Consider the following 23,489-nt stretch of genomic DNA (forward strand, 5'->3'; position numbering starts at 1 on the left):
GCTGAGCCCCCTCCTCGGCCCCGGCAGAACCCAGCCCCCTCCCCTCCTCCACCCATCCCTCCAGCCCCTCAAAGCAATCAGTCCCAGGTTCTTTTTACAGGCAAGACGCGCACAGAGCCGTGAACCAAAAGCTGGAACGAGCCACATAAAGTAGCTGAACCTCCAGCCCAGCCCAAACAGTCATTCTTTACTGAACCACGAAACAAACAAAAAAAAATGGTTTTTTTCTGAAAAGTACTGAGTCGGTTCAGACGGGAACAAAACCAGTAATTTCGCTAAAATCACTGAACAAGAACATCTAACCAACTCTAAGGTCTCACTCATTCTCTGGCGGGGGCAGGGGCGGGGTGTGACCTTGAGAGAGCACCTCCAGCTCCCCGGGCTTCAGTTTCCTTGTTTGTAGAGTAGAAATAATAGTTATAGTACCTGCCACACGAGCTGCCCTGGGAATCCAGTCAGAAGAGGTGTGAAACGTCCTGAATCCCCAGCACAGGGCCCGGCACTCAAATGTGCTCAACACAGGCTTGTAGAATGAATGAATGAATGAAAGAATGAGAGAGTGAGGGAATGAATGAACGAATGGGCAGGAAGGTGGGTGTTGGGTGCAGGGCAGGTGAATAGAGGAACTGGAATCCCTTCCCGGCGAGGTGAGGAGGGAGGCCCAAGAGGGCGCACCTCACCACTGGTGCCTGATCAGACTTAGGAGACCACTTTTCAAAAGCTGTGCAAAGGAAGCTCAGAACAGCTGCCAGGTCCCGAGTGTCCCCTGCAGGCCTCGATCCGTACCCGGGTGGGCCTCTGTGATTCGGCCCAGCTGCCCTGACCATGCTCCCAGCTAAGCTGGGACTCTGTGCCCTGGCTGCAAATGGGGAAACCGAGGCACAAAGCAGGCAGAACGTGAAGCAGTAGGATGAGGGTCTGCACTCAGATCTGTGGCTCAGCCACCCGCCCACAGCCAGACCCTGGGGCAGTCAGACTCCTGGGGCAGGCTGCAAGCCCCCACCAGGCCACTCCTCACTGACACTCTCCTCCCACGAGCCCAATCTGAGACTAAGGAAGAGCCCTGTCCGCAGGCAGGATGCTCACAAAAAGAGAGCGAGGCAACAGTGAGAGCTGTGGGTTGCCTGGAATAGCTAGGCCTGGTGTAAAAGAATGCAATGTTCCAAGAGAGTTTTGGCAGGGGGTAGGGGGTGGAAGGGGACCCGGCAGGGGGGCGGAGAGGCAAGGTGTCCCTCATCTAATTCAGGGGGGGCGGCCCTACACCTGCCACCCACACCTGGCAGTGAAGGGCAGCGGGGGCCGAGGGGCTGACACCTAAAGACCCAACCTGGAGACACAGGAGACCCATCACAGCACAGCTGGGAGCTTACAGGACTCGTGCCCTGGGGCCAGACTGAATGGCCTGAGTTTAAACCTAGCTCCACAGCTTCCTAGCTGTGTGTCCTTGGGCAAAGTTCTTCCCCTCTCTCCTCAGTTTCCTCACTTGTCAGACGGGCTTGTTGTGAAGATTAAAGTGCTCGGTGCTCTTCACGGGCATGAGACTCCCACAGGTAAGTGTGAGCCCATTTTCCTGATGAGGAGACCGAGGCTCAGGCAGGTGGTTACTTGCCTGAAGTCACCCAAGGTGACTGGGTGGGGCCAGGGACCCAGACTGTGCCTCCAGAGCCCAAGATGGATGCCCGATTGGGTGCCCCCCCCCAACGCTAGTCAATGAGCTCTGAGACCTTCTGTGATGTTGGCATCACATGACACAAACAGCAGGAGCTGTGTGGCAAGCACTCGGGTGGCAGGTCCACCGCTGACCTTAGGTGAAGCCTCCCAGGGTCAGAGAAGGTTTCCCTGAAATCCCCCAGCTCAGAAGCCCCAACCCTTTTCCTGACGACACCCCCCCCCCGCCCCTCCGCAGCAGCCTCCCCCCAGGGCATCTCAGCCTCCAGCCTCCCATGTGCCCCTCACCAGCCCCTGCACCCAACAAGCCCCCAGGATGCAGACGTGGTGGGCTGTCCCCTCCCCCATTAGAATGGTCCCAACACAGAACACTAGGTGGTCAGCAGGTGGCTAAGCTCTAGGGGCTGTGAGCTGGGGAGGGGGAGGCAGGCCCTGCCCTGTGCTTTAAGCAGCTAATTAACCTTTAGGAAACAGGTATCCCCTGGCACCGAGCCAGACCCTGCAGCTGCCACCGCTTCACTGCCTGGGGACTTGGGGGATCTTGGAGGGGGGTGGGCAGGAGGCAGGTCTCAGGGGGCCTGGCCACCTGCCCCCAGCCCCTCCACAAAGGTCAGGCAGGCCTGCATCCAAATCCCAGCCCCCTGAGTCTAATCATGAGGCTCTAACCAGGCAGATGCAGAATGTGGGACACTCTACAAGACAAGTGGACAGGGTACTTTTATAAGTCAGTGCACGGAAGGTAAAAAACAAGGCAGGGGATCATTCCTTTAGAAAAAAAGTCTAAAGAGACAAGGCCATCAAATGCAGCTCGCAATGCCTGCATTGGGTCCTGGATCTGGAGTTAAAGACCAGCTAAGACGGGTGTGATAGATATGACAGGGTCGGTGGGGAAGCTGCCCACGGGCGGGCAGGCAGACGCCCCAATGGACTCACTGCTGATTTCTTCAGGAGCGCCAACAGTGCAGAGGTTATGTGGGACAGTGTCATTCTCCCTTGGGATGGGCCCTGAAGTATTTAGGGGTGATGATCAGGATGCCTGCAGCCTCTTGCAAGAGGTTTAGAAATACATACACACATATTTAGAAAGAGAGAGGAAGCGAATGTGGCAAAATGCTGACAGCTGGCGAAGCTAGATGCGGACACACAGGTGCTCACGGCACTAGGGTTGCTCTTGAATTTTCAAAATAAAAACTTGGGGGGAAATTTTTGTCCTCATCAGCCCACACCACCTGCATGCGCCCCTCACAGCGCCAGAAGGGCTGAGGGGCCTGCCCAGGGACACGCCCCCAGCAGCTCTGACCACCACAGGCACTAGGAGGGAGGAGGGGCTGGGGGACAGTTATGGGGTCCCTCTGCCTCCACCCTCTGCCCAGATACTAGAGCAATAGGCTCAGGCTCTGAGCTTGGTCCCATCCCCCCATCTCCCAGAGCCTCCATCCAAGTGTGAAATTAACAGGCATCCACCACACACTTGGTGGGTGAATGCTCAGCGCTCAGGGCCCAGCACGAACGAAGGTCATTTTCAGTGCTACCAGCCGTTGGTCTCCTGCCTTCCCCCAACCCTGTGACCCCCCTCAAGCTCCTCTAACTGGTCCCACCTCCTCCTGCCCAGAACACTTGCCCTCACCTCTGTCACCTGTAACCCTTACACACTTTTCAAGTGCCAGGTGGGATGTCCCTTTTCTAAAAGCCCTCCCCAGCCCCCTTTGGAATGTATGTGGGAATCACTGCTTGACATGTAGTCTGTCTTCCCATCAACTGTACAACAGAGGGTCAGACGGAGTGCTGCCTGCGGGGGCCAAACTGGGGAGAGGGGGTAACGGGACCCTGGTAAAGCAGGGTGGGCCACAGAGAGGGCTCTGGTTGTATGGCCTTGGGCAAATGACTCCACACCTTCGAGCCTTGGTTTGCTCATCTGTAAAATGGGACAAATAGCAGACTCTCTCAGAGGAGGAGGAGGATGGACTTAAAGTGTTTGGCGTGAGGTCTGGCACCCAGCCAGAGCTCAATAGAACCCCTTTTTTCCCTCATCTTCCCAGCTGGACGCTAAGCCCCTGGAAGTCAAGGTGCTTCTAGCATCATCCTGGAAGCCCAGCCCAATGTCCTGTATGTTGGAGGCAGAGAATAAACCCTTGTTGATTTGCGCACTGTCACCAAGCCACTTGGCTGGGTTGGGAACAAGTCCTAAAACATGTTTCTCACAACATGTTTACCTTCACAACTACAACTGGCTTCAGCCAATTTTAAAAACAAGCGGCCTCTCTCCAGCTCACTCCCGCCTCCAGGCCTGGGGCGCCCAGGCTCATTAGGAAACCGAAATGATGGGAGGCTCTGGGGCAACAGCCTATCTTGATCCCTTGTAGACTGGGTTGCTCCAAACAAGTTACTTAACCTCTCTGAACCTCGGAGTCCTCATCTGAAGGATGGGGTACAAACTGCTACCAGGCAGAGCCATCTGGAGGGTTTCTTGAGAGGGGGACAGAAAATTTCCAGCTTAGCCGGGTGCTGGGCTCTACTCCCCTTCCTCTGCCGCAGGCCGCAGAACGGGTGGGAGCCTTCAGGAAAGGGCTCAGCACGGAGCGAGGGGCCCAGTCCCTGCCCACGGCCCAACCTTCACCCCCGGATGTGGCGGGGGTGCCCCCAGGGCCCCCTGCTCCCCTCCACCCCCAGAGCCACGTTCCCGGGCACTCCCTGCTCCTCCTCCCTTCTCCGCAGCTCTTGTCTGCCAGGAACGAACACAAGAGCCTGTCCCTGGAGCCCAGGATAAATGTTGAGTCTGATTTTGATTTCCCTAAAGCTAAATACCTCTCTCCTGATGGAAGCTCAGCTCAAACATGGTGGGAACAGAAAGCAGGGCTGCGGCCCCCACAGAGGCACCGGAGGCAGCAGGAGGCAGGGAGGGTGCCCTGCATGCGAGCTCCCGCCGGCCTCCCAGCCGCCACCCTGTAGCCCCCTTCCATCTGCAGGGACAAAGGCCGGGTAGGTGTCAGCTATGCCTCCCCTACCCCCACCGCAGATGAAGGAAACCCCTCAGCAAACGGGGCTCCGGCATGATTCACACAAAAAGGGAGAGATGCTGGCCACCAGCATCACCGTGTCACTAAACCCCACCCCCCCATTAGTCCTGACATCACTGCTTATGCTCCTTCCAGAAGCGCAGCCCCCTCGGACAGCTCCTCCCCAGGCCCTAGGCCTCTCCTTCTTTGCTCGGCCTCCAAATATTGGGGTTCTCCAAGTCCCCGCCTCAGTGCCCTCCTCACGTGCAGCATCTGCACCCTGTACTCCTCCCTCCAGGCTTCCAGCCCCTCTTGACAGCCCAGGGACCCCTCACGCTCCATGTGACCCAAAGGGACCCCCATTGCAGACCGGACCTCCCCTCCTGGGTCCCCATTCTGTAAGCACCCCTCTTCCTGCCCTACCAGGCAGTCCCACCCCATCCTGACTGTCTAGAGAACACAAGAACACCCTGACTGTCCAGGGCCGGCCCGGAGTACCCCCACCCCAGCCCAGGGCCGTGCCAGCCTCAGCCTCCCACCTCCACCCCTCCTTCCAGATGGTTCCCACCCAGCAGCCGCCAGCAGCCCTAATTTGGTCACATCCCTCCCCTCCTAGCAAAGCTTCTTCAGAGAAGGGAGGGAATGTGCTGGTGGGTCAGGACGAACCCCCCTGCCCCACAGCAGCCTGACCCCCACCCCAGGGGCAGTGACCCCCACCCCGCCCCCAGGAGGGGCAGTTGCCTGCAGGAAAGATGGAGAAGATGGTGGTCTTGGGGGACCTGCATTCCAGAGGTTGGCGACCCCCTTCTTGCATGACCTGTCACTTCCCCGGTCTGGGCCTCAGCGTCCCTGTCCCTGAAAGGGGACAGGACTTCTGCTGCTCACACAGCGTTACTTGGCTGTGCCAAGTGTGACGGGCCACACCGGGGAGGTGGGGGAGGACCAGAAAGAGAGCTACATGCCCGTGGGGTTTGCCACCCGCAGAGGCCTGCCACACGCAAGGGCTGGGCGAGCGGACCGCTGCCTCTCTAATCCTCCAGGAGCCACAAGCTCCCCCAGCCCCAAGTCACCCCCCCCACCCCTAGCTGTAACAGACCCACGGACCACAGCCCCTGAGGTCAGACAACACAGTCGGAGCAGCTTCCAGCAGCCCGTGGAAATGCACCGGTGCCCCCGGGAGGGGCAGGGCAGCCCCGGCTGCCCACCGTGGCCACGCTGCTTGCCCTCTCTGGAGGCTCCTGAGACCTCCAGGCCCCCACGAAGTGACCGTCGAGCAGCAAGTCAATGACGATGGAGGCCCATGGGCCCCGAGCCCAGGGAGCAGCCCGTGGACACCACGAGGGGCCGTGTGCAAACGGGAAGGGGCGCACCCACTCTGGGCCAGACCCGATGCCCTGGGTCCCAGATGTGCTGATGGGCCAGCGGACCTTGGACAGGGCTGGCAGGCTCCTCTGCAACACGGAGTCCTCCAGCAGAGCCACCGCAAGATCAGACGGGATGCGGTAACGCGCACGGGAGCCCGAGTGCCACGGTCACGGTCGCTGTGACCATCCTCCCGTGCCTCCGCCGGGGTGGGAGGAGGGAGGACCCATGCCCTCCACCCCGCTCCGTGCCTGCGTTCCATAAATGCCCAGCTGCAGGGGAGCTGGGCCCCAGGGCCGGCCTGAGTTTCATCAGAAAGAAGGCCTGGCTCCCGCCCAGAATTCCTGGGCACTCCGGGCTGCGCCGGGCGCTGCGGGAGCCCCTCGCCCTGACCCAAAAGGAGTGAGCTGCCCAGTGCCCCAGCCCCCACAGCCCTCCGCTCGGGGTGGCAGCGGCCCAGCACCCCGGCTCACTATTTCCACCCTCGTCGTCTGAGCACCAGCCGGTGCGGCCCACAGCAGCCCCCCGGGCCCCATCTGCCTGGCTCACCCTGCACCCTTCTGTGCAGGCTCACCCAGGACATCAGACTGCCAGCCACATGTAGATAAGGACCAGACCTGTGAGCCACTGCTACAGCCGCCAGCCCTGCACCAAGCCCGCTACACACAGGATTCCGGAGACCCTCACAAAGCCCTGGGGGTCCCGGGGTACAGAGGGAGCCACGTCCACGATCACGCAGCTGACCAGGCTCTGACCGCCTCCCGAGCCCTGCTCCTTACACCCTCACAGCACCTCCATCCCCTACATGAAGAGGTGCCAGGGCACCGGGGTGGCCGGAGGATGGCTGAGAAGTCCTGGGACTACTTCATCTACAGAAGAGGCCCCTGCGAGTCTGGGGGGAGTTTCAGGCCCATAAGGCCTGACTTCAGGAACCTGGAGTGGATGGTGGTTCCCTGACCACAGAGGGCGGGTTCGGGCCAGGACTGGGCCAGATGAGCCCCCGGCCCCCAGGACCTGCTTTTTGCCACCCTGAGCTCAGGCCTGGTAGATCTGACCGTGGCGCAAACAACCTGGGCTCCTTGCCTCCGCGAGCCTTTACAGAGAAGGGTCCACCCACCACGTGGGCGCTGTGTGACCCCGATCAATGCACACTCCTCTCTGACCCACGGTTTCCTCCTCCATCACAGGGCTGCTGTCAGAACCAACAAGAGGAGGTAGAAAGCACTCCATGCTCCACATGGAGGCTGCCATGATGACAGTTATGGCATTAGAATAAAATGTCAGGGGTCCCACCACCATGGGGCAGCAGCGGGACACGTGGCTGGAGGGGCCAGGCTGTGGGGTCCACGCTCAGATGGGAAACTTCCTGGGATGCAGAGAGAAGCCAGGCACTCAAGGGAACCCAGGCTGCTCAGAGCCACTCAAACCCCCATTCAAATCCCCCTGTGCTCCACTTGGCCCCTCAGGACCTTTCCTGAGCCCCAGACGGCTCCATCGGCTGACCTTTGAGGCTGCACCAGCCCTTGTGCCGAGAGATCGGGGTCCCCAGTGGCCCACTTCACTGATGAAGAAACTGAGGCTTCAAGGAGAGGCAAAGGCACTCATCCCAGGTCACAAGGTCAGTGGCGGAGGAGTGGAGGTGGGAGCTCAAGTTCATCTGACTCCAGAACCCAAACTCAAGAAGGCTTTAGCCTGGAGATGGTCATCCCCAAGAAGGGGGCACCCACTCAGCACCCCGAAGCCATGGCAAGCACCTGCTGTGGGCCAGGCACTGGGGTGCACGAGACTTGGGGAGCATGGCTCCTGTCCATGAAAGTATCCCTCGGTAGTGCCTCCCCTGGAAACCCAGGCCCCTGGGCTCCATCTTTCTCTTGGATGCTGTGTGACCCTTCTCGCTTTCAGATTTACTAAACAGAGCTTGAATCTTTGTGATCCACTTCCTACTCCGAGCCTCAGTGTTCTCATCTGACAAATGGGGTGAGAATGTTCACTCTAACCAGCTCACAGGTAGGTGAAAGTGCTTGGTCCCTGGAGCAGGGCCATGTGGTACAGGAGTCCAAGGGGTCCCCAAAGGTGCCCTCCCCAGATTCCCTGAGGGGAGAAGGCCAGTGCCCCCGCCCCTAGGAGTGAGGGACAGAGTCTAGGCAACCACCGAAACAAGGTGTAGTTCAAATATCGTGTTTTAGCTCAAATATTTCTGCGGATTTTGCATTCTATTCCACCATTTATAGATGTTTGCTTTACTTCAAAATTAAAGTTATGAAATGCATTGATTTTAATTTCTATGTAAGATGAATAACTCTTCCCAAAATGTTCTCAAGTAAAACTGCAGGAAGATGTCATTCGTCTTGTGGCTTCCAGGAATAGCAAGACGGAAGAGCTGCCGTGTGTGTCCTACACTAGGCACTTCTCATGACTGCATCTCATTCAATGCCTGGACCATGCTGTGAGGCAAGGATTTTGATTATCCCCATTGTACAGATCAGGAATCTGAGGCCCCTAGAGGCGAAGCCACCTGCCCAAGAACCAAAGTCAGTCTGCAGTGGAGCTGGGACCAGAACCAGAGTCTGGGGGACCGCAGAGCTTGTCCAGAAGTGCAGTGTTTAAAACATTATACAAACACATTCTGAGAATAACCTTCTTTAATGTCCTGCCTGATTCCTGAACTTTGCCATCTGGTCCTGAACTTCGCCGTCTGGTCTCACTTAATCTTTGGCTTCTCTGAATCCCCAACAAAGGGCCACTGGGGCTCAGAAGCAAAGGTCCTCAATATCTGCTGATCTCTTAATAACTTGCTTTGCCTAAGTGACCCAGACTAAGGCATAATGACACGGCTTCAAATCCTGGTTCTCCCACGTCCCGGCTGTGTGAGCCTTGGACAAGTCAGTTAACCTCTCTGAACCTCATCAGAAAACTGAGGATGATAAAACCTACCATAGCTATATACATAGAGAAAAGACTAGAAGGAACAGGTGAAAATCTGACGTAACGACAGTGACGTCAGAGAAACGGTACAAGGGGTGGTTTTGTTCTCAACTTTGGGACGGCCCGTATTTTCCAATTCTGTCCTTCCCCAGTCATTGGGGGCCCTGTTGGCAGGATCTGGGTCTGCCATCACAGCCACAGAACAGCATCTGGTACACAGTAGGTGCTCAGTGCATATTCATTCTTATAGAACACGTGTTATGCTTGATGTAGGTGGGTAAGTTGGAAAGTAGACAGGCCTATTTTTATTTTCTAAAACTCAAAGTTATTCCTGGCTAATAAATGGACTTGCCCTGGTGGCTACACATGTGCTCGCGCGCTCTCGCTCTCTCTCTCTCTCTCTCTCTCACACACACACATACACACACACACACACACACACACACTCCTCAAGGTAAGACTCCAACTACTCCCTGGTTCAAGCCATCTCTACTGCTAGATTGAATCTTCCAGAAGAGGGGTGGGTCCTGAAGGAAGTGAACCACACCTTCTGCTTCCTTCTAGACCTTGGGGAAAGGTCGACATTAGGGATTTTCTCAGGATTCCTGGTGGAGAACCTCGTAAACATTTCAGAGCCGAGTCGAGCAGAGCCGAGTGCCCAGGGATTCGGTTCAGCCCAATTTCACGAACATTTTCCAAGCACCTGCCAAGGTCAGAGGCTGTGGGAGGTACTGAGGCACCTCGTCAACAAGAAGGGTCTTTTTCTGAATTGAGTCATTCATTCTTTAGCCCCTGTGTGACCTTGAGAAACTGAGATCACCTCTCTGAGCCTCAATTTCCTCACCTGTAAAATGGGGACGGTGGTTGTGACAATACCTTCCTTCCAGGGTGGTTAGAAGGAATAAACGGGATTTTTCACCCCTTCGTTCATCCAACAATTAATTACTGAGGATAGCAGTGACCCAGACACCGGTCCTTGTCCTCCGAGGCCCTGATGTAACAGGAGAGACAGACCTACAGGCACTGGACCACACAGCTGTCTAATTATCTGTCGCGATGAGGAGGGAAAGTGTAAAGCGGGAACTCGACCCAAGCAGAGGGTCAGGGAGTGCCCCCCGGGGACAGGGTGCTTGGGCTGATGCATAAAAGATGATCAGACCTCAGCAGGCAAAGAGAAAGGGCTTTCCAGCGGTGGGGGTGGGGGGGGGGGGTGATGTCCAAAACTCAGAAACGATACAGAGCATGGTGAGGTCAGGGGACCACCACAAGCCACATCTCTCTAGAACAGAGCACGAGCCAGAGTGGGCACAGCAAAGGGTTCCAAATCATTAACAATTGCTACTATTATTAACAAAGGTGTCACAGCACCCAGAGACAAGGCAGGACGACCAGGGCCAATAACGTGAGCACCTGGGAGGGGAGGGGGCTCCGAGAAGCGGCGGACCGTCGCCCTCCTCTTCCCCACCCCGTCCTGGGGCATGCGGCTTCTGCTTCCCCCAACCCACAGCCCCACCTCCTTGCTTCGTCCCCAGCCCTGGGAGGGGGTGGGACACGCTGGGCTGGGCTTCATCACAGCTCAGGCACGAGCCGGATCGGCCATCGTCCTTAAGGTCACAACCACTAGAGAAAGGAAACCTCAAAATGGGAGTGGGGGAGGGGCACCCAAAGAAGGGGGAAGGGCGCATAACCCCGCCCCCCACAGGGAGAGACGCAGGCAACCCTGACAAGGACACAGATGAATAAGCAGGGGCTGTACCTGGAATGGGATCCAGGCAGTAGGGCTCATTAGGACCCAGCCCCACCCCCACTGCCACATCCCGCCCCCCCCCCCCGCCCCGCCCCTTCCTGCCCAGGACTCGGCAAATCCCTCCTGAGGGTAACCAGCCAGCCGGGACCTGCACCTGAACCGCAATGGGGCGGAACAACTCCAGCAGGGGCCCCAGGGGCTTCTGGGACACAAATCCTAGGGCCTCTGGCCTGGGAGGGTGGAGCCCCAGCTGCCCCAGGCAGCGGCACTGCTCCAGCTCTGGCCCTTTGAGGACCATGGGTCGAGTAAGTCGTTGTCCTGGTCCTGGGCAGCAGGAGGACCCCAGCACTGGGACTCCAAGAAAGGCACAGCCGCACACCCATCAGCCTGGACCGAACCCACCAGCGGCTGGACCATGACCCTGACCACAACGATCGCTGGTGTCTCCTTCAGCCAAGGTAGGCCCCGTCTCCCCTAGTGTGCCCTGTGTCCTCGCCTGTTTCCCAAGACTGGCCCCATCAGTGTGCCCTCCAGGTAGGGCCCTGCCCTGCTGGTCATCCAGCCCCGCCGAGGGGCTCACCGCACACCCCCCTCTACACTACCGCCCCTGCTCCGGGTTTCCAGGGCCTCAGAATTGTGACCTCGATGCCTCCAGACCTGGAACACGCTGTTCCTTCTGTCTGAAATGCTCTCAGCATCTCACATAAACCACCCTCCCCAAATCTCCCTGTGCCTTCTCAACTCTTACATCTCCCTCAGGTAGGGCTGCCAAAGTTAGCAAGTAAAAATACAGAATGCCCAGTGAAATTCAAATTTCACATAAACAATGAATAACGGTTTAGTATGTCCCTTGGGTCTCCGCTGAAACACTGACTCCTCCAGGAAGCCCTCCCGGGCGCACCACAGACCCGGTGGACTCCCGCAGTGTTGTGCAACGCTCTGTCTTGTTTCCTCACCAAATTGTGAATGCCAGGAGGGCCAGAAACCCATCCATCCAAACTGCCTCGTGTCCTGGCACCCACGGGACCTGGCAGCGGTTCCACAAACAGTTTCTGCATCAGGGAGTGAGGGGTGGCAGAGCAGCCTGGGGACGCCCTGGCCAGGCTCACCCACACAGGTACCCGGGGCTGCCAGCTGCGGGAGAACGGGCCTCCTTCGCCAAGATGTGCCCAGAACACGTCTCATGACCACCCACCCCCCTCCACGGAGCCAGAGCAGAAAAAACACGAATCACGCTGAGAGCAGCGAGCAGGCTCCTCTCCTGTATTTTGACGGCTACTGTTGGTTTTAATTAAGATCCCATTCTGCTCAGGCCCAGCAAGGGCCTCATCTCAGGCAGTCTGGAAACAATAGTTGCACGTGGCCGTGTGGGCTACCGAGCCACAAGAGGGTGGCCGGGCCACGGGGGCTGGGCAGCAGGAGCCCCGCCAGCACAGGCTTTGAGCTCAAAGAGCTCCTCGCCTGCCCAGCACATACACCATATATTTTTGAACAGAAGGGAAGCGTTCGCTTTTTCCCCCACAGTGCCAAAAATAGCCCTATCTCCTGCCTTTGAACAGGAATCTTTTGGTTCTTACAAAGAGACAGGAGCAGCAGAGGCCTAGAAGGAGGGGCCGAGCTGGCTGGCTGGACCCCTCCTCATCTCCCCAGCCCCAGAAGGTGAGAGGGGCTGGCATCCTGGCTAGGCTTGACCTGCTAAGGCCCAGTCTCCCAGCACCTGACTTCTGAGGATGCCCTCCAAGATGTGTAAAGCCCCTTGTCACCCAGACCAGGAGGTAGGAGGAGGCCAAATGGAAAGCAAAGACCCAAGATGGATGAGAAGAAACGTCATTCGGGGACGTCCCTGGTGGTCCAGCGGTTAAGACTGCGCCTCCACGGCAGGGGGCACAGGTTCAATACCGGGTAGGGGCACTAAGATCCCGCCTGCTGTGCAGCTCCCCCCAAAATAAATGTCGTTCATTCATTAGCTTGTTCATTTATGAATTTTCTTTTTCCTTTATTCCAACAAATGTGCACCAGACTCTGTCCTAGGAGCAGGGCTGCAGCAGTGAACTGTGAAACCAGATGCGTCCCACCCTCACGGCGCTCACAGCCGAACAGAAAGAAGGTGGGTTAACCGTGTCCTCACCACCGGGTCTGGGGCAGGTACTGGCTGGGCCCAGGGCACCTCCGTGGAAGGGGACATTGGGCACTGGTGCAAGCTGGGTGGGGGTGGGGGTGGGTCCCAGGGTCAGGGGAACGAGGCACACAGAGGGTCCGATGAAAACCTGCCTCAGCAGCCCCTTGCCCGGGCAAGGACCCTCATTTCTCCAGCAGCAGGCCTGCAGGAGGTGTTTTCCCACTTTACGTGTGAGGCCACCAGGACTCAGAGGAGGGATTTCAAGACCCTAGGATGTGCCAGGCCCTCTTGCCAATATTTTCACACTCATTCCATCCACCACCCTGGGAGGCAGGGCTGTCACCATCCACCCATTTTACAGATGACGTGAGGAGGCTCAACAGGAAAGGGCTTGGCCAAGATCCCAGAGCTGATGAGGGGAGCTGGGCTTTGTACCCAGGCCCAGCCAGTCCCTTGGGAGGAAGTCCTGACACTACCGAGAAGCCGTCTCAGCTCCTGTCCTCTCCTCCCCCCAGTTCCCTAGAAGAGAAAGCAAGGGTTCAGGGAAGGAAATGATCGCAGGTCTGGGAAGTGGAGAACAGGGGATTTGAACCCAGCTCTCTCGGCCTCCAAATCCAGGATCCTTTCTGGTTCCCACAGCAGCTTCTTAGTTCCAAAAAAAAGAGAGAAGAGGCCACTTCCTGTCCCCAAAAGGCCAGAGCAGTGGGGGAGCTGGGGCAGGCGGGAGAAAAAGAGAATGGCGCTCTGAGCCCACTTCCTAGCTGAAAACCCAAGCCTGAAATAAAAAAAGCGGAGTGCTATTTCTGCCTTGGGTTAAACATTCCTCAAAGCCGCATTCCTCCGCCCTCCTCCTTCTCCCCTGCCAGGGAATCCAGAGCAACGGATGCCCCGCCAGCTTCCCGGGGCCACCTCATGAGACCAGGAATGCCAGGCGGCAGCTGCCCTGCACCCATCCCAGGCACCGCCAACCCAGGCTCCCTAGATGGGGTACACAGCCTCCTAGGTGGCACCATCAGCGTTCCCTGGGGCTGAGAAAAGGTGACATCCCATCTCACTGAGAGGGGGACGGGTGGGGACACTGAGACCCTGAGAGGTGCAGCCACAGCAAGTCAGGCTGGAACCAGGATCCCAGACTCTGACTCCCTGGCAATTCCCTGCCCCCATGAGACTGCAGGTCAGGGACACAGGTGGGTCCCGCCCTGGGCAGCTGAGGAACAAAACGAAGCAACATGTGGACAGGCACTTTGGAAGGCCCAAGCCTTACCCAGAGGTAAGCGCACAGCTCCCAGCTGGAAGCCGAACAAACCCCCAAATCCACCAGATGTGTCCCAACCCTCAAGCTGCTTACCGTCACCCAGGACACTGCAACCAGACCTCCAGACCCCGAGGTCCTCTCTGTCACTGTGCCTCTGAGCCCCGCGTGGCACCCGTGAGGACTCGGTCTCCTTCTTCGTCCAACAGACACCACCTGAGGCACCTGGGCCACGCCAGGCACGGACAGGGCAGGATGGCCGGGGTGCTGTGGGCCTCTACAGCCTCACTCTGGAGCTGCCCCTTGGCACCCAAAGCCCGCCCTGGATGGGGCAGAGGCTAAGGAAGCCTCAGAGGCCTGGGTGTGGCCGGCCTGCTGCACGCTCCCAGCAGTGCTCCCAGGACCTGACACAACCCTTCTCCTGCCACGTTCCCAAGGGCCTCGACTCTGCCTCCACCCCAGAGGAGGCCAAGCGAGGCTGCCCCCAGTCCCCAACAGGAATCAGAACAGCAAGACCAGTAGGGCTGGGAATTCCCTGGCAGTCCAGTGGTTAGGACTCTGAGTTTTCATTGCCAAGGGCACGGGTTGGGGAACTAAGACCCTGCAAGCTGCCCAGTGCAGCCAAAAAAAAAAAAAAACTAACAGGGCTATGTTAGTTATGTGTTCCCAGCTGGAAGGATCCTACCACCCCACCATCCAACCTCACATCCAGCCCAGGAATCCAGGACGCCTGGCAGTGTCAGACACCCCAGCAGCTGCTTGAAAGCCTCCAGTGATGGGACACTCATTATCTGCAGCAGCAGCTCTAAGGTTACAAGGCTCACAGAGGTCATGGGAGGTGGGCACGGGATGGGAAGGGCATGGCTTTGGCATGACAAAGAACTAAGCCTGAGCCCCAGCTTGGCCGCTGACCGGCTGGGAGGCCTCGGGCATGTCCCTGAATCTGCCTGGACCTCCTTTTCGTCATCTGTAAAATGGGCATAATAGTCCCTCCTCCCAGGGCTGTGGTGAGAACACAGGAGGGAGAATATGTACTCAGCACTCCTGACATCGAGTGCCCACTTGGTAAACAGGAGTCATCATCCTGTCACTCCTCCCAAGGACATTTCCCCACTGCTCGAGGGCAGAGGGGCTCCCAGAGACCACCGCGGCCAGGGCAGAAGGGGAGAGACATGGCAGCCACGTCACCTGGCCCCAGGGCGGGCAGCGGCGCGATCAGCTTCTGCTCTGGGCACCTGGCCTGTCTGTGCCTCCCACCCGAGTGCCCCGCCCCCCTTGCACACCTACATTACAACCTGCTCAGACCTGCCCTCACACACACCGCTCACCCACTCCTGACACACGCCACGACCCCATCACTCACACTCGGAGCGTGCCCACGTGAGCCAGGGCTGCACGCCTGCACCCAGTGCCCACACTCGCTCACGCTCACCCACACCCCTGCACCGCAGCTTCCCGGCGCCTCCCACCCGCACGGGGCCCCTCATCACAGCCCAGGGTCAATCTCCCCTGCACCACTCACCAGATGTGTGGCCCTGGGCCAGCTCCGGTCCCCTCTGAGCCTCGGTTTCCTCATCTGTAAAGCGGGGACTAGGCAGGGCTCCTGGAAGGAGTGGGTGACGACCACATGAACATTCAGCTGGGCCTGCATCACACAAACATCCTTAATACCAGACTCCTGCCGCAGCGACAGCCTGTGATCCTTACACATTGCTGGGTGCGGGGTCTCCATCACCACTGATAAGCTAAGAGGAGCACCCAAGCCACCAAATTCAGTGTCTTTGCTGTTCCTAACCTCGCACGCAACAGCCCTGTGCTATGAGGGTATGATCCCCAACTCACAGATGAGAAAACTGAGGCATCAAGAGATGAAGGACTGTGCCTGTGGCTGAGACGGCCCGGGAGCCCCCGTCATCTGACACTGGAGCCCGAGCACATTCCGTCCCTGGGGACCAGGAGGAGCTGCCCCACCGCAAGTCTGGCTACCTGGCAATCTGAATATTGTACAGAAAGGGAAACCCAGGCCCACTGGGGACTAGTGATTTTAAAGTCACTGTCCAGGCTACGATGGTTCTGGGACAGAACCCCAGGCAGGTGCGTCTCCAGTCCTCCAGGCCCGCGTCCACGCAGGATCCTAAAACCCAGCATTCCAGGGCCGGCCCGCCCTCCCCAGATCACTCCCGCTCCCAAGCAGCAAGGCCAAACACAGAAGCCGTGTGCACGTACCATTCACTCTCAATGCAGCCAAGGGCCTGTGACAGCTCACCCTGTGCCCCCCTAGGAGGTGGCCATGAACTGTCCCCTGACTCTGACGGCCAAGCAGCCCCCTTCCTGTGAGGACATTTACTGAGCATTTACTACGTGTCGGTCCCTGTGCCTGCCGACGGCACACACCAGGCACCCAGAGCTCAGAGGGGTGAGGGGCTCCCCAGAGTCACACAGCCAGCAAGCTGGCCCTTGAGCCCTCACCACTTTGCTGTCCCAACCCCCGCAGGGAATCTGATCCCAATTGCACAGGACCTGGAAACTTGGCGTGTTAATGTATGACGCCCTGGTAGACAGACCACATTCAGAATGTGCAAAGTATTTCATCTCATAATGACATTAAGAAGGAATCTCTTTTTAATGCATGCTGGGTTTTTTTCTCCTTACTTGACAGCAAGAGAGATTTAGGACAAGAGGAACCCTATCAACTTCAATGAAGAAAGCAAGACATCCTCATCTCCACCCCAAGGGCCAACCCATCACGGCACCGTGGGAGGCATCCGACAGGAGGCAGCAATCCTAGGTTCCTGCCTCGTGTATTTGTCATGTGACCTTGGGAGAGATACTTCTCCTCTCTGGTGCTCGACTGGTCCATTACTAAAACGAGGACATTGGACTACATGACCCCAAAGTCTCCTCTGGCTCGAAGATTCCAGGATTTTTTTTCATAGTAATCAAAGAAATGAATATCAAAATAGTGAGCTACTCTTTTCTTCTGCATCAAGCTGACAATTACTAAGAAAAACAATAATAATCGGTGCCGGCAACGATGCAGGGAAATAGGCACTCTCTCATCCACTTTTGCTGAAAATAAAAATGGGAACATACTTTGTGGAGAGCAATTGAACAATTTTTCAATCAAAAGCCTTTTAAGATGTTCCCAGCCTTTAATACCACAACTTCATTTGGGGAAATTTATCTTCAAGTAGAGACATGTGCGAAGATTTACTACAAAGATGTTCATGCCAAGATTTAGTACAAAGATGCTTTTCACAGCACTGTTTATAAAAGCCACCTAACTGTCCAATGGCCGGAGATTAAATAAAAGACGTTGCGTTCACATAATACAACATTAAAAAATCATGGGCAAACATTCACGATTGTCAGGTTTGTTACAGTTAAAAAGCATATAATTCCGCATTTACAAGGTAATGAAACCCATGTACAAGTCCTGTTGAGTCTTCCTCCTAAATATACGTAGGATCCGTCCTTGACGTCACCCCTGCTGACACCCGAGGTTTATCACCATGATCACCAGGCCCTGATTACATCCCCTCCTCCAAGCCATTCTTTGGACTAGGTGCTAAAACGATATCCAGACCCAAATCTGACGTCTCCACCGCCTCCATCCTCAGACCACCCCACCCCCACCCCGCCCATCTCGGAAAATGTCCAAATCCCTTCCTACGACCTTTGGGGCTCTTGGTGAGGGATGGCATGAGCCTGGCGCACTGGCTGGCTGCATCTGCCCAGAGGGGCTCAGGTCTGGCCTCGGGAGCCGAGGAAGCTGGTCCAATCTCAAGCCCACAACCAGGAGAAAGGGCTCTCACCTGATACTGTGAGATGTGAGATGCCAGAATTCTGTGGGGTGGGGGTGGGGACGAATGGAGCTGGAGGAGGCAGAAAGAACCAGAAGAAGCTTTTGGAGGAGGGTTGGGCTCTGGGTCCCGGGGGGGGAGTCCCTGCCCCTCTCTGGCCTCTGCTTCTCTCAACAAGGGGTGGCTGTAAACCAGCGGGCCCGTTTGCCACCAGGAGAGGTTTAAAGGGTCCCCCCAGAACCAGGCCCCGTGCTAAACCCTTCAAGTGCACTGAGTCCTCCCACCTCTGGGGCCCCTGTGATGCCTGTTTTCTGGAGAAGGAAGTGAAGCTCCATGAGACGGGGCTTGCCCAAGGAAAGGGCCAGAACCCTAGTACATCTGGTTCCCAGGGTCTACTTCCCTCCCTGAGATTCTGTGGCTAAACATCCCCTGACCCCTGCTTCTGGCTCACGCTCGGACCTCAAAGCCCTCTCCCCTTTAGATCCACAGAGTGGGCAGGTATTGCAGGTGAGCAAACTGGTGCTCAGAGAAGGTAAGCAACTTGCCCAGGGTCACAGAGCCCGAGTGAGGACCCCACACTATTCTCCAGGATATTGAGTTTACAACAGACTTGGTACTTCTTACGCAGATGCCCAACCCTGCTTTAACCGTCTAACCTCGATTCCTCCCGCTGCTGCTCTGCTTAGCTTCGGTGGAGTCGGGGAGCAGCCTCCTTGGTCTTACCTGTGTGCGCACAGGATGCAGAGGGATCGCAGAAGCCACCTCCTTACCTCAGGGCCTTCCCTCTCCCGGGTGGCTTATCCCTTGCCTGGCCCTCTGCACAACTCCCTCATTGATCTTAACATGGGTGCCAGATACTGCCTCCTCCCCGAGGCAATGTCTCACCCTCTCTGGTCAAGCAGAGTCGGGTGGGGGAAGTGACAGTCAGAGAATATTCCTTATCCTATAGGAAGGGACCCTTGTGGGACCCTTCCCAAAGCCAGAGAGACTGGTGACATCTAGTATCTCTCAACCAGACTCCTGGGGGTCCCCTTCTCTGCTCTGGTCTCAGGGGCCTTAGCTGCCAGCTACCCCGCCCCCCCCCCTCATCTAGACACGCCTCCCTCCACCATTCTGGGCATGAGGGAAAGGCCGAAGAGGTGGACAAGACCCAAGGCTGGCAACCAAGGTCAAGGCAGAGCCTGCGCTGACCGAGAGCAGCAGGGAGAAGGCGACCTCCTCTGAGTCCTGGACGGAGGGTCCAAGGGAAGAGAATAAGGGGGAGGGAGGGGGAGGTTTCTGCCTCTGGGGCTGGCTCGGCCCAGAAGCCTTTAAACAGACTCAGCTCAGACCACAACGAATGGCTTGAGCCCCACAAGCTCTGTTTTCCGGATGACCCGTCTAGTTTCCACCTGAGGGCAGGAATTCCATCTCTCTCGTTCACATCTCCATCTCTGCGCCCAGCACAGAGTGAGCATTCAGTGAAGGGCAGGTTAGGGCAGCCTCCAAATTAACAGGTGGGGCGGGCGGGCGGGGTGGGGAGAGACCGCAGCAGTTGAAACAAAAACCTGCTAAGATCCTGGCAAACCAAAAGTCCCATCTTTCCACGCCTCCTGAGGGCCAGGCACAAAGACCAGGACCACAGGAAGGTTCCTCCGTGGAGAGATGAACTTCGCCCACAAGATATATTTACGACCCGTTTGGGATGAAGCCGAATTGTGCAGTCAAAACAACAACGTTAATGACGATCGCTCACACACCTCCCTGCATCCTTGACAAACCCCTTACCATACGCCTTACACTATGCTATACGCGCATCTTGTTGCCCCCTCACGCGCCCACAGAGTCAGGGACCATGAGCACACCCATTCTGCAGATGAGGAAACTCGGGCTCAGCTAAGTGAAGGGCTGGCCTCTCCCATGGCCTGGACAGACAGGGATGACACTATCCTCACCAACAAGCTGGACAAAAGTGGGCCAGACCTCACAGGAACCGGGCTGCTGGTCGCACCGAGCACCGTTCAGTGGGCGAGGCCCCCACCTCTTGAAAACCTCCTGCTTCCCCTGGAGGTGCACTGTGCCAGGAAGGGTGAAGATTGGGTTACGGGGTGCTGATGACTTACAGAATCTTATCTGCAGAGGAGGAAAAAAATCTGCTCTGCAGTGTTAAGGCTGAATGACGGAGGGGTTTAGCTGGGCTGGGTCCAGATGTGCCTAGGGAGGGCCACACTGTCGGAGCTGTAAGACCTCCTGCTTCCTCGCACACACGGACCACCGAGGCAGTCTTTTCCAGAGAGCAGGAGACTCCCCACCAAGGGTGGCAGCCAGCACGGACGCAGGCGTGAACATCTGGGACTCCCCTCTGGGCCCTCCTTGGCGTTGTGGCTGGCTGTGGGACGCCCAAGGTGGCCTAGGCCACCACATGATGCTTGCACACGCCAGGACCCGCAGTTGTGGGTCTTCAACTGGGACTCCTCGGAACCAAGGTCTGCTTGACAAACACTTGTCAAGGATACAAATTCCTGGGCCCGGCCCAGACTCTAAGAATCGGAAGTCTGGGAGGGTGACCAGGCACCTTAGTATTTAACGGGCTCTCCAGGAGATTCTGACATTTGAGAGTCCTCCGCAAGCGCTCCTCTCTTGACCCTGTACAATACACAGAATCCCTTGAACTAAGAGCAGATGGCACCACGCCCCAGCACAAGGAAGCCCATCTGGGGCCTTAGAACAGGCTGGAGGCTTTTCCTGCTGTTCCTGCTGGGAGACTTTTCATTCAACACATACCTGTGGCCCTACTAAGAGCCAACACAACCAGTCAAGGAAGGGCCTGCCCTGAGGAAGCTGACATCAGCAAAAGAGACAGACAGGAGGCCTGTGAGCCCACCACCACCTCCATCAGCCCAAACCCAATAAGAGCTCTAGAGGAAAAGTACCCAGCTCACTCTCTCCCTGATCGAAACTGTTCCAGGTCTCCAAAGGCCTTTAAAAATAGCCCAGCCCAGCCCAGCAACATGGGGCTGGTTCCTAACAAGGCTTAACTTGGGAGCCAGACAGGCCTGAGTTCAAGTCCTGGCACTGCCTGGTGACGGGCCCTGGGATCTTGGGTCCTATGATTATTGTGAGGATTGAACATGCAGGGAGCCAAGGAGCTCGGCACGCAACCTGCTCCAGAAGCAGGAAACCTGGCTTCACTCAGCTCACAGCTAATGGAGACACCCTGGTGCAGCCCAAATCCACCCCTCCATTGAAGCCCACTGTGCCCTCTGCCTCCCTGAGCACAGGGGCCCAGGAAGTCCCGTGTACAGCCTGACTGCTGACAGCTATGGGCCACAACTGGACAGAGCCTGAAGGAAGGCCCAGCAAATCTCTCAAAACAGCGGCCAAACTGGAAAAGGCCACCTACCCACCTTGGAAAGCGGGTAAGAGCAGCAAGGACAGAGTCCCTGGTCCTCAGAGCCTCACCGCCTTTGAGGAGCAGCTACTGGGATGTGAGCGCCTTGCTGCAGAATTCCACTGGAGAAGGGCCAGTACCTCCCAGTGAACTAGCACCCACTCAGGAAAGCCCCCTTAGTTCAAGTACATGGGGGCGAGGGGCATGGAGCTGAAGTGTGAGCTTGGACAGACCTGCAAACGTGCCCAGAAAACCAATGGAGTGGGGGGGAGGGGGGAGCAGAGGTTGTGCAATGCACCATCAGAAGCTGCCTCTCAAGCCTCCATCAATGCGTGGAGTTGGTGGTCCATCTGCCTCCTCCAGGGAGGGCGCAGAGAGGCTGGACCCACGCAGGTGAGCAGGTACGGGTTCAGAATCCCAACCCAAGCCCAGAGCCCCTGCCCCTTTCCAAGCCAGATCCCCAGGCAGAAGCCTTGCCCAGGTCAGGACTCAGTGCCATTAACCCTTGGCATGCTGAGGCATCTGCAAGAGGCTTGCAAGGAAGGGAGAAGTCTGATGTGGAGGAACCCGTGATGTGAGGGGACTGGAGAGTTAAGTTGGGCACATGGAGAGAGACACACTGGGACAGAGCTAGAGAAATCTGAAATTGACAGGCCCTCCTCTCAGGGGTGCCCCAGACGATTAAAGGACGGGATGGACAAGATCATCCAGGGCTGCAGAAACCCATTTCGCAGCCTGGCAGACAGAGACAGAAGCTGAGAAGGTGAAATCAGGGCCAGAGGAGAATTCAGCCTATAGATCCTGCAGCCAAGAGGGCGCCCAGGACCCTTCACCGCCGCCGCTGCCACGAGCTCTCTGACAAGCCTCGCCACCCGCCACACACGATCAGGGCCAGGCAGGGGGCGACAGACCAGCCTCCAAGCAGCAGCGGCAGCGGCGGCGGCGGCGGCATCGTGATGCATGAATCACCCGCCCCGCCGCGCTCGTGCCAGTGGGCACCTCGCGAGCAGGCGCCCCCTCCCCGGCCCGCCGCCCCGGCCCGCCGCCCCTCGCCCTGGCACACCCCGCCCTTTTGGACAGCTCTGCAGGGAGGGGGTCGCGGTGGGGGGCTGGGGCCTTCCCTCCGGGCCCGGGGATGGCCCCGCGCACGCTGACAGGCGACGCACGTCCCGGGCGCGCGTGGTGGGGGGGTGTCCTAGAACAATAGGGCCAGGTGTGGGGCTGGGGGCGCGGCCGGGAGCTTCCGAGGGGCCCGGGGCGGGGGATGGCCGAGGGAGGGGGGCAGCGTCGAGGGGGCGGCGAGCGGGCCCGGGGCGGACGGGGTGGGGGCCGTGGGGGGACCGCGGGGGGGAGGGGCGCGAGGGGGCGGCCGCAGGGCCCGGGAGCGGGGGGCGGGGGTCCCGGCGCGCGCACTCACAGTAGGTTTTCCTGGTCAGCTCCTCCACAACTTCAGGCTTCAACTTGCTGTTGGATTTCCCCATCCTCGGCGGCCGCGGCCCCCGCGCCCCGGGCCGGACCCCGTCGGGGCGCCCAGCGGGAGCGGCGGGGCCGGGGCGGGGCGCTCGGGGGGCCGGGGCCGCGCCTTTGTCTGCGCCGGGCCCGCGGGGCCGAGGCGCGGGGCTCTCCGGCGCGCGGCGCTGCGCGGCTCGCGGCGCGGGGCCCGGGGCGCGGGGCAGCCGCTCGGCAGGCCCGGGCCGTCCGGCCGCCGCCCTCTCCGGGCGCCGCGGCGCGGAGCTGCGCTGGGCTGGGCGCCGACGCGGCCGCGGTGTGGCCGCGGTCGTCCCTGGTTACTGAGCTCCGCGGCACATGCTCGCGGCTGCGCTGCCTCTCGCCGCCGCCCCTGCGCTCCCCGCCTCCCGCCCGCACCGGCGCGCCAGGGGTGGACCCGGAGCCGCCACTCAGCGCCCGGCGCCACCTCCCGCCCCGCACCCGCCCGGCCGGGCCTGCGCCCGCGGCCCCACGGCCCCGCGAGAGCGCCCCGCCAGGCCCGCAGAGGGGCGCGCCCGGCCTCACCGGCCCCCGGGCGGGAGGGCGAGGTCCCCCCCGCCACCTCCCTCGCGGCGATCCGCGGCGCTCCGGCCCCCCCACCCCCACCCCCAGGGCGGAGCCGGGCGGGGGAGGGCCCGGAAGGTCTGGCGTGAATGAGGCCGCGGCTCGGCCCGGCGAAATTCATTCATTCGACACGGATTTGTTGGGCGCTGGGGACGCCGGGGAGCAGGACAGGCGCGGTCCCAGGCCTCCCGGGGC

General features: G+C 58.6%; 1 protein-coding gene across 3 annotated transcripts in view; it reads right to left on the reverse strand.

Annotated features, from left to right (window-relative positions):
* Positions 1–22,850, reverse strand: part of NCS1 (neuronal calcium sensor 1) — a 58,008-nt gene extending 35,158 nt beyond the window's left edge. For 2 of the 3 annotated variants that reach the window (XR_009051492.1, XM_057723883.1), the window contains exons 1-2: positions 22,660–22,850; positions 15,592–15,714 (exon numbers count right to left, since the gene is read on the reverse strand). Coding sequence is in view for 2 of the 3 variants with exons in the window: in XM_057723883.1 (XP_057579866.1) it covers positions 15,592–15,714; positions 22,660–22,723 (187 nt within the window). In the remaining variant the exon portion in view is untranslated. The remainder of the gene's footprint in view (positions 1–15,591; positions 15,715–22,659) is intronic. The other variant, XM_057723884.1, reaches the window with a different exon arrangement.
* Positions 22,851–23,489: the final 639 nt, after the last annotated feature.

This window comes from Hippopotamus amphibius, chromosome 2 (genome assembly GCF_030028045.1).
Source record: "Hippopotamus amphibius kiboko isolate mHipAmp2 chromosome 2, mHipAmp2.hap2, whole genome shotgun sequence".
NCBI classification, from domain to species: Eukaryota; Metazoa; Chordata; class Mammalia; order Artiodactyla; family Hippopotamidae; genus Hippopotamus; species Hippopotamus amphibius.